Source organism: Mirounga leonina, unplaced genomic scaffold, assembly GCF_011800145.1.
Source record: "Mirounga leonina isolate KUSES-001 unplaced genomic scaffold, KU_Mleo_1.0 Mir_125, whole genome shotgun sequence".
NCBI lineage: Eukaryota > Metazoa > Chordata > Mammalia > Carnivora > Phocidae > Mirounga > Mirounga leonina.
Window position 1 is genome coordinate 41615601 of NW_023270305.1, and position 16570 is coordinate 41632170.

The window sequence follows — 16570 nt, forward strand, 5'->3', positions numbered from 1 at the left end:
GAGCATTCCAGGCAAGAAACAGCAAGTGCAAAGGCCCTGAGCCAGGAGCTTGCTCGTGTACTTAAGGAACAATGAGGACTCAGCGTGACTGGAATAGAGATGAGCAAAAGGGACTATAGCAGTAGGTCATGTAGGGTGGGGGTCAGCAAACTACAGTGTGACCTGTCTTTGTAATACAGTTTTATTGAGACACAGACATGCCCATTTGCTCACGTAATTTCTGTGGCTGCTTTCATGCCACAACTGCAGAGTTGAGTAGTTGAGACAGAGACCATCTGGCTCACAAAGACAAACATATTTACTGTCTGGCTCTTTGCAGAAAATGTTCCTGACCCTTGATGTAGGTAGGACCATAGAAGCCATTGTAGGGACATTGGGTTTGACTTGGAGAAAAATGAGGAGCCATGAGAGGGTTTTAACAGAAGGAAGATAGGATCTGACTTGTGTTTTGAAAGGATCATTATAGTGATCATGTTGACGAATTTGAGAGAGGCAAGGGTGGGAGCTGAGAAGTCACTTTGGATTGTGTTACACCGGGGTGCCCCCAGCTTACCATGGCAAATTCATCAGGGTGTAGCAGGATATTTTAAAGTTTTGAAGGATCCACAGCAGTACTGACATCTGTCAGATACCGTGTGAGCTTCCAGCTAGTAGGTGGTTCACAGTTTCAACATTAGGTCATGCTACTCTCCTTTCAGTGCTGCCATATCTTTGTGAAGCTGGGTTCTTGGCAGCCTCTGTACTAAAAGCCAGTACTCTTTGAAAATCAGTGTGGGGCAGGAAATGAGGCTGGCAGTGTCCAATTTCACTCCGAGGCTTGAGATGTTGTGCAGTGCCCAACTCACACACTCTCCCTTAGCACGTAATTGTGGTTATTTAAGAGTGAAATAAAAATATTCTTTCTTTTCATTTATAGGTATTCTTTTTCAAATGTCTACTTAGTTGTTGGAGCATTGTATTATTGTACAATGTATTCTGTGACTGGAGGATTTTTCTCCTGCAGCTTCTCTAATGAAATGCCACAATCTGGTGGCTTTAAAAAAAAAGCAGAAATTCCTTTTTTCACGGTTCTGGAGGCCAGAGTCTGAAATCAGTGTCACTGGGACAAAATTAAGGTGTAAGGAGGGCTATAGTCCCTCCAGAGGCTCTGGGGGAAGATTTTGTTCCTTTCCTCTTACAGATCTGGTGGCTTCTGCCTGCCACACTCTGATCTTTCCTTCCATGGTCGCCTTGCTTCCTCCTCTGCTGTCTGTATCAAATCTCCTTCTGCCACCGTCTTACATGTGAAGGGCCCCTGGCTGGCTCAGTCGGTGGACCATGGGACTCTTGATCTGGGGGTTGTTTGAGCCCCACGCTGGGCATAGAGAGTACTTAATAAATAAGTAAAAGGACATATGTGATTGCTTAGCTGGGGTAACTTCTCCATATCAAGATCCTTAGTTAATCACATACCCAAGGATCTTTTTTTCTAAATAAGGTAGTAAGATATACAGGCTTCAGGGATTAGGACCTGATCTCTTTGGATGGCCATTATCCAGCCTACTACAGGCATAAATACTTACTACATTTTTGGCACCTAACTACTTAATAAATGGGGATTGTGAGGCATTTCTTTGAGCCTATAGGTGAGACACCAAGAGAAAGTTTGGGAACCACTGAGTTAGGAGGCTCTGCCAATACCCAGGCAGGAGATGACAGGAGCTTGGACTTGAGTAGAAATGGAGAAAAGTGGTCAGAAGTGACAAGTTCTAGGTACAATTTGAAGGTAAGGCAGATGGAATTTGCTGATGTTCCAGATGTGTGGTTGAGATATGTGGCTGGTTGGGAAAGAGAAGAGTCAAAAGACTGCAAAGCCTCCTTACACTTTTTCTGGAAAAAGTATTACTATGACCTGAGATGAAGAAAGCGCTGCATGGACCAGATATTTTGCTAAGAGGAGGGCAGATTGGCGGTTCCATGTTGCCATGTTTAGAGAAGTAGATACAAAGAGAAGAAAAAAAGGGAAGGAAAAGATGCACATTCCTGACCAGGGCCTGCCTCCGGACCCTCCACCTCTCATGGTGGTCAAATGTCCCTCCACCCAGGAGCCTCTTAGAAGTTATTATGTTTTGACTTCTTATTCCAAACATGAACTGAGTGAATACAGACAGGGGAGACTCAGAAAACTTCATCTGAGCCAGAGTCCCAAAGCGGATAGGGCAAATGGGGCTCTGCTTTCAGGAACTGAAAATTACAGAACCCCCAAATTTAAAATAATTATGTCAAATGGTGGAGTGGAATTTCATTTTTTTAATGAAAAAAATTTTAATTTTTTATTTATTTGTCAGAGAGAGAGAGAAAGCACAAGCAGGGGGAGCAGCAGGCAGAGGGAAAAGCAGGCTCCCCGCTGAGGAAGGAGCCCCATGCAGGACTCGATCCCAGGACGCTGGGATCATGACCTGAGCTGAAGGCAGACACTTAACAAGTGAGCCACCCAGGCGTCCCTGGAGTGGAATTTCAGACGGATGGAGGCAGCAGCATCGTTTTTGAATCTCCCCAAATCCTCTCACAGAAATAGACCAACCAAAACCAAATGCCCATGGGTAGCATTTACCGCCCCCGCACCGCCCCCCACCGCCAAACAAAGGGGCACCGTAATGTAAGCCCTAACAGTTGTTTTGTTTTGGTTTGGTTTTTTGTAATGCAAGTGCCTGACATAAGCTTTGATTGCTAAGTTATCCATTTCAGCATCCCCTTCAAAGACAGCTATCTCCAATAAACACAGTGCTAGCCACACCAGGGAGAAATAGCCAACTGAGGCTTTCCCCAACTGAGGCTCCTTTGATTTAGAAATCTTGGTCAATTTCAATAACTGACCTTTTGGGCCACTTGTCTTTTCTTTTCCCTTAAATTCCCACTCCTATGTTTTTGTTTTTGTTTTTTAAAGATTTTATTTATTTATTTGAGAGAGAGAATGAGATAGAGAGAGAGAGCATGAGACGGGGGAGGGTCAGAGGGAGAAGCAGACTCCTTGCAGAGCAGGGAGCCCGATGTGGGACTCGATCCCGGGACTGCAGGATCATGACCTGAGCCGAAGGCAGTCGCTTAACCAACTGAGCCACCCAGGCGCCCCACTCCTATGTTTTAAATTCACCACTAAGGAGTGAGTCCTTGAAACCCTAGGCCCCACCCTTGACCACAATAAAAGCAGAACCCCTGGTCCCAGCGCTCTCTCTACCTGCGACCTCGCTGTGGGGCCCCAGGTATGCCGTGTAATTTCCAAGTCTTGTAAGTAATAAACCTCTATTTTTTCAAACTTCCCTGATGGTTGTTGCTAAAGGACTTGAAATTATAGTAAGAACCCGAGGGCTGCTCCAACCACATTGGTTATTGATGGGCTGAGCCCTGCACAAAGCAGTGAGGCAGAGCACCAGCCACAGGCCCAGACCTGCCTGGTTCGGGTGTCTGCACTGAGAGGCCGAGAGGCCGGGGTGGTCAGGAGGACCCATCTGATGGCCTGAAGGGCAGGAGGACTTCAAACTGCCCCCAGGTATTCACTCAGCAGGTGGGTCAAGGTGAGAACAGCAGCTGAGACCCGGAGGGGTGTTGTCCACCCACCTAGTGGCTACACACAAGGTGCCCCGGAGAGTGTCTAAAGGACTGGGGTGCTCTTGCCGCCTCTGTCCTGACACTGAGCAGCCAGAGCGCTGTTCCAGGATACGGCCCAGAGGAGAAGCTTCTCACAGAACGTCAGACACAAAGGGAAAGGTCTTGATAAAAGTCTGGGGAAGGCAACAGAGCCAGGAAACCTCAGAGAGCAAGCTGCCGCGTTTTTGAATGCTACATTTGACGAACAACAACGACGAACGAAAAAACAAATTCTGTGCAGTTAGAAACGTGGTCCTCAACCGCAACTCCTTTTCAAAGTGCACGAACGCTGATTTCACTTAAAACATGGACAACAAAGGATTGAGATCTAGTCCCACACAAAGGTAGTGTGGGGTCTGTCTCCATGGGATCGGATGGTGGGCCCCCAAATGTGGGGCGAGGATCCGGTGGAAGCTGGTGGCGCGGGAGGCCGAACAAAGGAGAGAGAAGTTTATTGAATCCACCGCAAGGGAGCGGGGAGCAGGACAGAAGACGGAAGCTGTCGGGAGGAGACAGTGGGTGGCGCTGTCCTTAACGGGAAGGGGAGGGGGGAGGGGACGCACGGAATTTTCCCTTTCATGCTAACTGTGCCTGGGTTGTAAGTAGCCCGTTGGCTAGTAAGGGCCTATGGATATTTTGAGGTGGGCGCCCGCGGCCCGGCTGTATCCAGCCACGTGGTCGCTGTGGCCCTTTTCGCCTTCCCCGGCTCCAGCCTGTCGGCCTAAAAGCAGCCTCGACAGGTAGCATCAGGAAAGGCGAATAAGGAGCAGAATGGCATCCCCTCAGGCAAGGAAAGCAAGTCCGAAAAGACAGGCCCACAAAGCAGATCAAAATCGGAACACGCGGGCGCCTGGGTGGCTCAGTTGGTTGGGCGACTGCCTTCGGCTCAGGTCATGATCCTGGAGTCCCGGGATCGAGTCCCCGGATCGAGTCCCGCATCGGGCTCCCTGCTCAGCAGGGAGTCTGCTTCTCCCTCTTACCCTCCCCCCTCTCATGCTCTCTCTCTCTCATTCTCTCTTTCTCAAATAAATAAATAAAATCTTAAAAAAAAAATCGGAACACGCTATTTCAAAACAAGCTAAAAGACATTTGAAGACGCAGTGCAAGAGATGAAAGAAGAGGGGTGAGGGAGGGAAGGGGAGGTTAATATCTAACGGCTCCACAGTTTCTCTTTGGGGTGATGAAAAAGCTCTGGAAATGGGAAATGGCATTTTGGGTTTTGTTGATCTATTTCCGTGAGAAGGTTGGGGAGATTCAAACACTAGACTGCTGGCTCCGTCTTTCTGGAGTCCTGCTCAGTTTTTGGACATAATTATTTTAAATGTGGACGGTGCTGATGGTTGCACCACATCAGGGATGTACTTAATGCCGCTGAATTCTAGACTTAAAATGGTGAAACGGTTGGGTGCCTGGGTGGCTCAGTCGTTAAGCGTCTGCTCAGGTCATGGTCCCAGGGTCCTGGGATCGAGCCCCGCATTGGGCTCCCTGCTCAGCGGGAAGCCTGCTTCTCCCTCTCCCTCTCCCACTCCCCCTGCTTGTGTTCCCTCTCTCGCTGTCCCTGGGTCAAATAAATAAATAAAATCTTAAAAAAAAAAAAAAGATGGTTAAACGGTCAATTTCGTGTTATATATATTTCACCATAACAAAACAAAACAAAAAACCATGAAAGAACAACATAAATCAGAATTTGGCGAGAGGAAAGAGCTCCGGACAGAATTAAAACTAAAATTAAAAATTTCAGAAATGAAGACTTAAATTAAAAATAACAAGAGTTAATGAACATAATGGATAAGGCCTTAAGAGAAACAAACAAGAACAGTAGGAAATTTTTAAAAATCAAAAAGAAGATAAAAAGAATTCTAGAGAAATGGCAAACAGAAAAGATTGGCAAAAAAAGCCAGGACAACTCTGAAAAGAGTAATACAAATACATACAAGAATTTAGTATGCTATAAAAGTGACATTACCAATCAGTGGGACAAATTAGTCAAAACACTGTGATATATACATGTTGAGACATAAATAATTTCTCTGGAAGGAGTCACAGTGTGGCAAGAGTAGATATCTCTTAGGGGGCAGGGAAGTGGGCAGCTGGGTATTTCTGTTGAATACCTTTTGTACCTTGTCCCATCATGTGAATTTATTACCTCTTAAGTCTGACTGCCTGAGTTCAAACCCAGCTCCCCCAACTGCTAGCTCTTAATCTTGGGCAAATTCTTGACAGTCTCCGAGCCTATCTCATTATCTGTGAAATGGAGTGAATAAACTCTTGAAAAATGTAAAATACTACTGGAAACAACCCAAATGTCCACCAAGTGATGAATGATTAAACAAATGTGGTAGAGCCATGCAATAGAATATCACAGTCCTAAAAAGCAATGATGTAGACATACTACAACATGGATAAACTTTGAAAACATTATGCTAAGAGGTCAGACACAAAGGTCATGCATTGTATTATTTCATACATATGAAATGTCCAGAGAAGGCAAATCCAGACAGATAGAAAGCAGATCCCCGGTTGCCAGGGGCTGGAGGGAGGAGGGAATGAGAAGTGACTGCTAATGGTTAAGAGTTTCTTTTTGGGGTGATGAAAATGTTAGGGGTTAGATAATCGTGATGGTTGCACAAGCTTGTGAATGTGCGAAATGACACTGAATTTACCATCTCAAAAGGTGACTTTTATGGAATGATAATTATATCTCAAACAAAATAATTTTTAAAATGCAAATTACCAGTTTTCCCGTGGTGACTTTCGCTGTCCCCATCTCTCCCCTCCCCCACTCCATTCCCTTTCAGGCCCCGCCCCTCCCCTCCCCCCACCCTGCCTCCCTCCCTCCAACCGCCCCACGAGGTCCCGAGGGGCACAGTTAGACCCGTGGCGCCCGCGTGCTGCCGCTGTGCGCGCGCTACCCGGTGCGCTCCGGCGCCCGGCGCCCGCCGCTCTTACCCTGCGGGGAGGGACCGGCGGATTTTTCTCGTGCGCTTGGGTTGGTCACGTTTAGAGAAGCCGGCATGCGCCAGGGTCGATGGAGGAAGACCTGACAGGCCCCTCAAGTTAACATTTAGGTCCCTCCAGAAGTTTGATCTCGACCACCGGTAACCTCCGGACGCTGTGCTCTGAAAGCCAGGTTGGCCGCCTACCTGCGCTTGCAAATACTGAAGGCTTTGTAGCCATAGAGGCCTCAAATGGAAGCCTTGCGCTCCGCCTGCAGCTGCGCTCCGCCTGCAGCGTGACCTAAGCCCATTGCCGAATCTCGATAGTCAAGTGGCAGAGCGGGACTAGCCTTGCATGTTATTGGGCACGTTCACTGGAGCAGTGCATTCGCGGGCCTGGGGCATAGGTGTTTAGGAAGCGGTGATTTATATCCCCGGCCCGGTTCTGCGTGGCCCCCCTGCTGCGGCAGTTCCCTCGGCTAGGCTCCTGTTATCAGCTGCCCCCAGGATAAATGTGAGTCCTTGCAATCCTTCTGGTAGATTCCCCTATGATTTATACTTCCCTTACCCAACCATAGTCAGACATGGATAAGGCAACCCAAACCTTCTGGAGGTGTGTCCTGAGTCTCTTGTTTTCAAAAATCCCTACCTGGTGGACATGGGACATAGGGCCAGTCTCCATGAAAGGCTTTACATTTTTCCTAGTCAACCAAGACTCATCTTCTGTCATCTTCAAGTCTATACAAAATGTATTCTTTTAAGCCTAACCTCAGACCCTGATTCTGCCATTTCCCCCACTCCTGATTTTTATAAACCCATAAAATGTCTCTCCTCTTTTGGCCTTTCTAGGCCTGGACCAAGTTCCTTTCTCTTTTCTTATCTTTTTCTCTCATTCTCCCATCCAACTGCCAGTTCTTTCTCTCTCATGCAGCCTTTGATCCCCACCCGCACTAAAGAAAAACCACAGTTAACAGCACCTCAGAACTCAAAAAGGCTTCTTTATTTCTAATCGACTAATTATATTTATTATGTTTTATTAAGTCTTAAAATATATGCAAATAGAGAAATTTATATCTATCTATCTATATATGAATTGGTACCAACAATCCTAGCACTTCTTATATTGCATAGCCATAATATCGAGCAATTTCCATATCTTTTTCCCTCTCAGTGAAAAACTGCACTTTCCCCAAAGAGGTGTATTTGGCAGCATTCTCGCGCTCTTGCTGAGCCTGCCTCTTCATGGCCTCCCGCTCTGGCCTCTGCTCTTTTGTGATGGGCTTTGACATTACTGGCTCAGGGACATTGGGTTTCCTCCATGGAATTGGTTGAGAGCTGAAGTCTTGGAGTAGAAATTGACTTTGAGGTTTGGGTGGGGACTGGAGCTTGGTCACAGCAGTGCGAGCAGGCTCCCACTGGAGAGAAGTGCAAGATGATGTTTTGTAGGGTGCAGGCCTAGAGGCAGCAGACTGTGGGACACTAGGCCGGGTAGGGTTGGTCAAACCTGGTCGCGTCGGATTGGTTGAAATTGGCCGAGCTGGTCTGGCAGGACCTGTCAAGGAGGCAGGATTCAGCCAGGATGAATTGACTGCAACAGGTTGAGCTGAGCTAGCAGAACCAGGCCGGGCAGGGTAAGACCGATGTGAGGCCAGAGACTGTGGCCTCCTAGGAACAAGTCGAGCCTGAGGCTTCTCCAAGGTTGGAAAAGGCAAAGGCACCAACTTGACCTTCCCAGGAGGTGGCAGCTCATACTGGGATGGAGAGGGACACTCTTTGTCAGCACCTCTGTCTGCTTTCTGGGCTTTGACTTGATTTTTCTCAGGACCTTTACCCTCACGTGGGGTATTAAGCCATGGTTTGATGGCTGAGGATGGCTGGGCATCTTTCCGGTTGCTGGAGCTTACCAGGGCCCGGGAGGAAGACAGTCCAGTTTTCTTATCACTCTTCTTCCCCAGTGCATGAAAAACCTGCACGGACTCCAACATGTGCATGCCTAGGCAGCTTCGAGGCTTCTTAAAGGTCTCTTGGCTAAGCTCGGGTTGACTTTTCTTCCGCTTCATCTTGGGAATGGTTGGCTTCTCCTCTGCCTTGACTTTATTCCCTGACTGCTTACTCTCTTCAGCTTTTTTGGGGTTGTTTTCTCTGGTCCTTTTGGTCTTTTCCTGCCCATGGCTCTTAGTTTTGCTGGACCTGCTGGATGCAGCTTTCTGAGATTTGCTGTTGGAATGCTTGGCCGTTTTCACAGGAGCCCTGTTACTGTCTACAGCATCGCAAATAACCACTTCTCCCCCTAAGAGGCACTCTGGGTTCTTCACCTGGATTTTGGTCTTGGGAGCACCGTTGATAGGCTCAGTGGCTTTATGCTTGTTCTTCCTGACCTGATTAGAAGGAGCCTTTATGACACGTGACTTTTCTTGCACCTGATTCAACTTGTTGACTCTGGTATCTTTGGCTTTGATCACCTTGGGACCTTTGGCTTGATCAAGGTCTTTCAAGGAACTCGAGAGCTGGGGAAGATGAATGTCCTCCACCAGTGTAGCGATGTCTGCAAAACCACCACTAGATTCAATCCCATTTTCAAGGCTCACTTGGTCTTCAAGACTCAGGGTATTTTTTCCCAGATTGGTGTTTTCAGAACCAGGCTGCTCCTCCTGGCCCAGGGGATCAATGCAGGCCAGGAGCTGGGGAATATCAGGAATTTCTAAAGGAAGTAGTGGAGGATCTTGGTTTTCTATTGGGATCTGGTAGGCATCCAGAGGCTTTGAAAACTTGGTTTTAATATCATCCAAATTCTTGTTCTCTGTTTGTTCCTGGCTTGGAGCTGGAGGCAGTGCCAGGACATTACTAGAACTCTGGACTGGAGCTATCATTGAGATGTCTCCAAGCTCAGGTGGTGGGTTACTTTCAAGCATCTGGATATTTCTGCTACTGCAGGACTTGGGGAATTCAGGAGTTTGTGGCAGACAAAATGTCTGACTTGGAGGTTGCAATCCCAGGGAAGTCTCCATCCCCAGGGAAGTCTCCATCACTACAAAGGAATCAAGGAAAAAGTCATTCCCTGGTAAGTGAGATGCTCCCGCTAAACACTAACACAGAAATCATGCACCTCCCAGCAATGGGCAGGGCAGTTCTACCAGCTTTTCTTAAGGATCAAGGACAGCACCGTGCAGCGCTAGGAGATATAGGAGGTGACTTCTAGTTCTTACAGGTGATCATTTGATGTCATTGGTTCTTGGTTTTCTTTGTATTTTATAGCGTTGTTTTAAGTCAAATAAGAAGTAAAAGTGGTTTTTATATTATGAAATGTTTAACAAAGCCTAGCATTCTCATATAGAGTCACTTCAAGTCCCTCCCCTTTCCTTAAAGAATAAGAATACTTCACACCGTGGACTGGGAGAGGGAATGGAGCTCTTCCTGATAAAATATGTAAGCAAGGGTAAATTCTTAGCCTGCTTGCTTTGGACAGGATCTCGGAATGTGAGGTCTTAACTCCTGGGGTAAATTAAGGAAGTGAGGCAGTTAAACAGGCTCCATCACAACAAGAGGTCCGAAACGCTTTCCAAAGAGACTGAAGCAATAGCTCGGGGAAGGGAGTTCATTACCGTGTGGTAGTACAGGGAGGGTGATCGGCTAGGGCAGTGAAAAGTGTGGGAGCCCTTGCTATGCTCTTGGGGATCCTGCACTTGTAGCATAGCTGGCCATTACAGGGTGCCACCTTCCCACCTCTGTGTAGTGTTCTTGAACAGAGTCTGAAAGTGGAGAGCACCGAGCAAGGATCGTGATTATTAACCTCTCAGGACTTACATTCTGCCCATCTGGGGACTCAGTACCTCTCAGCTGCAGATTTGACCCTATTTTTGAAGGCTGACCTTATTTCTCTCCCTCTTGCTATCTCTACTCACCTTGAAAACTTGTTTCTGTGAGGGGTTGGGCAGACACAGAGTAGTAGATTCCAGAGGTGGAGGCTGGTGGCAGGACGTTTGCGGGCTGAACCTCCTTCAGTACCATCACCATTTCTGGCTGAGGGGCAGAGGCCCTACTTCCGGTGTATGACACTGAGCCGTAGGGTTGCAGGCAGGGGCCAAGTTCTCCAGACAGTAGAGGCCCCAGTGTGCCTTGATTATAGTAATATACCTGGCTTCCTTCCTGGTAGGGAAGTGCTAGGCTATGTCCTTGATTTGGCATCTGAGATGGTCTTCCCTGAACAAGGCTGGCGGAAAGCGATGGATACAGAGGGACCATGTTATTGGCCTCTGAAGTTTTATCATACGGGGCTGCCATAGACATGGAAGACACAGCTGTGTCCTGGTCAATGACAGTCACAGTGAAGTCTCCGAGCGAAGAGGACTTCTTTTCAGTACTTCCTGTGACATCCCACTCAAAAATCCCGGGATAGGAAGCAGCTGACATGGAGATCTGGCTCTGGCCAGTAACTCCAGACAACATGGTTGTACTGGAATGTTGGTAAAGGTAGGCACTCCCCATGAGTGGCTGGAAGGAGGTGCCAGAAGCTGATGGCAGTAGCCATGCCGAACTGACCGCTGGAGCGGAGACTCGGGAGAAGTTGCAGATGCTTCCTGTCAGGGAAGCCGCATTGCTCACCACGGGGAGAGAGAGCGGCAGAGAGTTTGGAGTTCCAAGTAAAGATGGATTTTGGAAATTTTCTGTAGGGAACAAGAGGGTGATGAAAAATCAGGGGGATGGATCAATTCTCACTATGTTTGAGGAACAGCATTATCTTAAAGTTGTTGCTACCAGGAAGCCTCTGATACCAACGCTTGCTGAGATACCAAAACCCAAACCGTGTAGGATGGTGGTCGGTACTCTTCTATAGTCACCGCCCGAGCTCCAGCTTGGGCCCGGCTGTGCAGAAGACCCAGGTGGTGTGCTTCATGCATCGCTCTGTAGGCGAGAAGCAGCCTTCTCCCTGCCCTCGCTTTGCCTGGAGGCTGCCCTTCGTTCTAGAATGAAGCATTTCAGCACTCGGAGGGCCTCAGAGAGCGCCTGTTCTCGCGTCCTCTAAGGGACAAAACTGAGGCTCAGGGAGGTCACATGGACTTGCTCAAGTTCTCCCCTGATGTTAGGTCTCATTACCATGTTACAGAGCCTAAGTATCATGACTTCTTGCCAGGACCCTGCTCTGAGCATGACACTGTCAGAAGCCAGGAGAAATGCAACTAATACAGACCTTTCCTCCCCCCATTAGAGAACAGTACAGCTATGACCATATTGTAACTTCAGTGTCTCATTTTGCTTGTGCAGTTCACATGTTATTTCCTAGAGTTCACATACAGCTCAGTCCACTGGTAAATGTAAAGGGTCCCTCTTGGGGCGCCCGGCTGGCTCAGTCAGAGGGGTGTGTGACTCTTGATCTCAGGGTTGTGAGTTCGAACCCCACGGTGGGTATAGAGACTACTTGAAAATAAAATCTTTTTTAAAAGAAAAAGGGGTCATTCTTATTCTTTTTTTTAAAGATTTTATTTATTTATTTGAGAGAGAGAATGAGAGAGAGAGCACATGAGAGGGGGGAGGGTCAGAGGGAGAAGCAGACTCCCCGCCGAGCAGGGAGCCAGATGCGGGACTCGATCCAGGGACTCCAGGATCATGACCTGAGCTGAAGGCAGTCGCTTAACCAACTGAGCCACCCAGGCGCCCAGGGTCATTCTTATTCTTTTAAATCTGGTTTCTGATCCTACCTCATAATGACTACCTGAGAGTAAGTTTCTCAAGAAGTGCTTTTTGAAAGAAAAAAGTTATTTAAACTCTCTGAGCTTCAGGTTACTCATCTATAAAGTGGTTATAATAATAATAACAATGCTAATAATGGAAATAATTCTCACATGAATGAAAGTGGTACATTACACTTTTTATATTTATATGAAGGAAGATATATTATGTTCTGGAAAGACTGAGAAATCATGAAAAACATGTATTACAGAACTAAGAAGAAATATATAGATATTAGCGAAAACTGGGATATGTAGCAAGCATCAGGGCATAATAAGTTCACTAATAAATGAAATTCTGTATCATATATGCAATATGATGGGAGTATTGCCTACCCTATTTTGCTGAATACTACTAACCAAAACACAGCCCACAATAGAATGAGTTCCTAGCCAGTGCATATAGACAGAGAAGATATATCAGTAAAAATTGCCAAACAAGCAGCAAATGCCATAAATGTGAATGTAGAGGTAGCCACAATTTTTGTAGACAAATATTTCAATAAAATCTGGTACAAAGCAGAGAGGGAAATAGTAAGTTTAAAGGAATTCCGTTATGGGTTCATTCACATTTTTTCTGAATATTACCCAGCAAGTAACAGGTACTAGGTCTAGTAGAAATAGATGTTTCAACTGAACTCTACCTCTGAAACTAATAATATACTATATGTTAATTAACTGAATTTAAGTTAAAAAATAAATAAAATCAGAAGAATACAATAAGAAAGACATATATATTTCAATATAATCATATAACAAAAGCGAACACTTAAAAAACATCATGAAGGTTTTTATATTCATCCAAAAATTTATTTTAATCATCTTCAACATCCAGGAAAATGTCACCCTCAAAGCCTAAAAAAGCCATCATCACTAAAATCAAATTAAAAAATTTTTAATGTAGGAAAACCCAAAGGACTCCACAAAACTGTTTTAGATAAATGTGAAATTAGAGATGTGGGGCTTGATTTTTTTCTTTTCTTGTTAGGTTGCTAACTAAGATCTAAAAACAGATGTGTGCCCTCTGTGTTGGGAAGAAAATAACTGTAGAGATGAGAAGCAGCCTTATGATTCAATCTAGGAGATGCCAATTTTTAAACAAACTTAGTCTGATTTTTAATAGGCAAAACATCTACATAGCTTAAAAATCAAAATGAAATAAAACCGAGGGGCACCTGGGTGGCTCAGTCATTAAACGTCTGCCTTCGGCTCAGGTCATGATCTCAGGGTCCTGGGATCGAGCCCCACGTCGGGGTCCCTGCTCGGCAGGAAGCCTGCTTCTCCCTCTCCCACTCCCCCTGCTTGTGTTCCCTCTCTTGTTGTGTCTCTCTCTGCCAAATAAATAAATAAAATCTTAAAAAAAAAAAAGAAATAAAACTGAAAATTCTGTTTCTTCCATCCCCCTTAGATAGCTACTTTTATTAGTTGCTTGTTGATAGGAAGCATCTTTTCTAAATTGTATTTCTAAAATGTTTACATTTTAAACTTTTAAGTGCCATCTGTGTTCAGGGGGGCAATAACAAAACCCAAACAGCTGAGTATGACTTTTCTGTAAGCTGCTTTTCCTGGTGAGGCCCTATTCTGCCCTTCCTTTCCTGCCTTGTCTATTAATGGAAGTGTTTGCTAAAATCAACTTTGTTTTGCCCTGCTCTAAGCAGGTTTCACTTTATGTTCTTTCTGTTTTAATTTAAAATCTTTGGTTCCCTTCAACATTCCATCCTAAACCACCTCTTTTTTTCTTGAGAGCTCCTCTACTCTTCCCCTTCATTCTTTTTTTTTTTTTAAGATTTATTTATTTATTTTGGAAAGAGAGAGGGAGAGAGAGAAGCAGACTTCCCGCTGAACACGTAGGGAGCCTGATGCAGCGCTCCATCTCAGGAGATCATGACCTGAGCCGAAGGCAGATATTTAGCCGCTCAACTGACTGAGCCATCCAGGCGCCCCGCTTCCCCTTCATTCTTATTATTTTCTCCTCCCCCTTGGTTCCTGTTGGCCTGTGTTGAGGGAAGCAATCCTGAACTTCCTTACCTTTTAAGACTTGCCTCCCCAGAGCCCACTCTTCTCCATCCTCTTTCCCTGATTTCCTTTTTCACCCACACCGGGTAGAAAACTTCAAATCATGTGACTCTGACTTTCTGAACAGTACTAAATGTAAAATACTACAGTTGAAATATTAGTGGAGGGACCATTTCAGATGAAACATCTTGGTAAATATTGCTAGTTTTCTACATAGCTGAGGTTTTCTCTTTCTGTTGAAACACTCTCAAGAAATCTCTGATTTCATTTTCTCCATGGGTGCCCTTTAAGGCTCAATATTAGAAAATAAACGGACCAGAGAGAACAACCAATCTAACATCCTAACATAACAGACAAGGAAAAAACAGATTTTGTGAGTCAATGACTCATCCAAAGTCACACAGCTAGTAAATGCCAACGTCAAAACTGAAATGAGGTCTCAGATTTTTAGTTCAGTACTTTCCCCCATTAGTCTGTTCTATTTTGAATCTACAACTAAATTTAGGGTAAAAAAAAAATCCAATGAAAAACTTTTAAAAGTCTCTTTCCTTACCAGACATGGTTAGAGAAGAAGAGGAAACATCCACTGCAGAAAAAAGGGATGAGGAGCCGATACTAGAAGGTGTCGGAGCGGCTGAAGCCAAGGAATACATGTGTCCAGTACGAAGGTCACCGGTCACTGGTCACTTGCGATGATCCAAATTTATTTACAGACAACTCCATGGAAACCCCAAGATTCTACCAGGTGGTGGTAGGTTTGGTGGGAGAATGATGTCACAAAGCAGGCAGTTTAAAGGTATGAGGGAGCCAATGGGGAGGTCAGATTCCCAACAAGAAGACGGGATTGGGTGGAAGGAGTGGTAGGAGAGTTAAGACAACACCTAAGTGGTACCTAATCTTACAAGACAGTTGTGATAGTCTCACTTTCCCCAGGATCTTATGTTAGGGGAATCATCTCAACGTTTCTTAGAGATGTTCAGTAATATAATTACCTGATGGTTATTTATATTCTATATATCATATTTTATCTTGTGTATTCTACATTTATAATTATATATACAGTTAATTAACATCCTTAGAGGCAAAGGAAAGGCACATCTAGGTTGAACAATTACGGGTGTTCTGAAATAATAGTCAATCTGATTAGTGAACCTACTGCAGCTTTTAAGGAGCAAAGGAAGGGATTAAAGAGGTCTTTTGGTAATTTGGTTAAAGAATAGGGTGAAGTTCGTTGAATGCACCTTGTGGGGAACGATGTGGTGCAGGCTCTTCTCTTTCATTCTTCTCCTTGAATCCTAACTTTCTTGGACTGTGCTGGGCTGGGCCAGGTTGGACTTAGATCTCTCTTCTCTCTTTCATCATGGGCATTGTTTCTGGGACAAGCCTTGATCTTGCATTCTTACACTCCTGGATGTTACTTCTGGTCAACTTCCAGCAGCAGGAGTCTTCTTTTCAGTGCCTGATGCTTCCCAAAATGAATTCTGCCCATTAGAAGCAAATACCAGAGAGCTGGAGGACACAGCTGATTGCAGACCTTTCCTTTTCCAGCATTTGGTTGCAATTCTTTTGCCCATAATTCGCTACCTCTGGCTCTTTGGGCCACACGGGCATCCTGCCATCCTGTTCTTTTATAGGTAAAAGGCATTGGTGGCATTTGGGATACTTTCCCTTTCTCCTTCTCAGTTAAGTGTATCCAGTGTGGCAGTTACTGTAGCCTCCACCCCCCCTTGCAAACAGCCACTGTAGAATCTTGGGCCTCTAGGATTCTCTGCCTGCCATGCTTGGGTGCAAGATCAGGCAAAATGAAGAGGAGAATAGTTAGAGAAAGAAGAGGACATTCTTTGAGGATAGGGAACATGCGTGGGAAGAGTACAGGAAAAAAGAGATTCATGTGGATTTTTGCTTTCTGTGAGAAATAAATTGACACTGGGACACCTGGGTGGCTCAGTCGTTAAGCATCTGCCTTTGGCTCAGGTCATGATCCCGGGGTCCTGGGATCAAGCCCCGCATCAGGCTCCCTGCTCAGCGGGGAGCCTGCTTCTCCCTCTGCCTGCCACTCCCCCTGCTTGTGCGCTCGCTCTCTCTCTCTGACAAGTAAATAAACTCTTAAAAAAAAAGTAAGTTGACACATTTTGGCCTCATTTTGTATTAACAGAACATGCAATTATATACATGTTCATATACATATAAATGTAAATTTATATATACATATTAGTATAACACTGACATAACAATTATAATATTAATTCATATACAACATATTGA

At 45.4% G+C, this 16570-nt stretch overlaps 1 protein-coding gene across 1 annotated transcript; it reads right to left on the reverse strand.

The window, feature by feature from the left end:
• Positions 1 to 7681: 7681 nt before the first annotated feature.
• On the reverse strand, positions 7682 to 14958 carry CUNH2orf78 (chromosome unknown C2orf78 homolog). The gene is made up of 3 exons (XM_035000482.1): positions 14859 to 14958; positions 10466 to 11227; positions 7682 to 9591 (listed from the first exon to the last, which is right to left on the reverse strand). The coding sequence occupies exons 1-3, from the start codon at positions 14956 to 14958 to the stop codon at positions 7682 to 7684; spliced, it is 2772 nt and encodes a 923-aa protein (XP_034856373.1).
• Positions 14959 to 16570: the final 1612 nt, after the last annotated feature.

Excerpts from the sequence above, each read along its gene's own strand:
- CUNH2orf78 (XM_035000482.1), bottom strand. The coding sequence starts at position 14,958 with ATGTATTCCTTGGCTTCAGCCGCTCCGACACCTTCTAGTATCGGCTCC. Across the intron at positions 11,228-14,858 it reads TTCTTCTCTAACCATGTCTG|AAAATTTCCAAAATCCATCT; the intron begins GTAAGGAAAGAG and ends TGTTCCCTACAG. Across the intron at positions 9,592-10,465 it reads CACAGAAACAAGTTTTCAAG|TGATGGAGACTTCCCTGGGG; the intron begins GTGAGTAGAGAT and ends ATTCCTTTGTAG.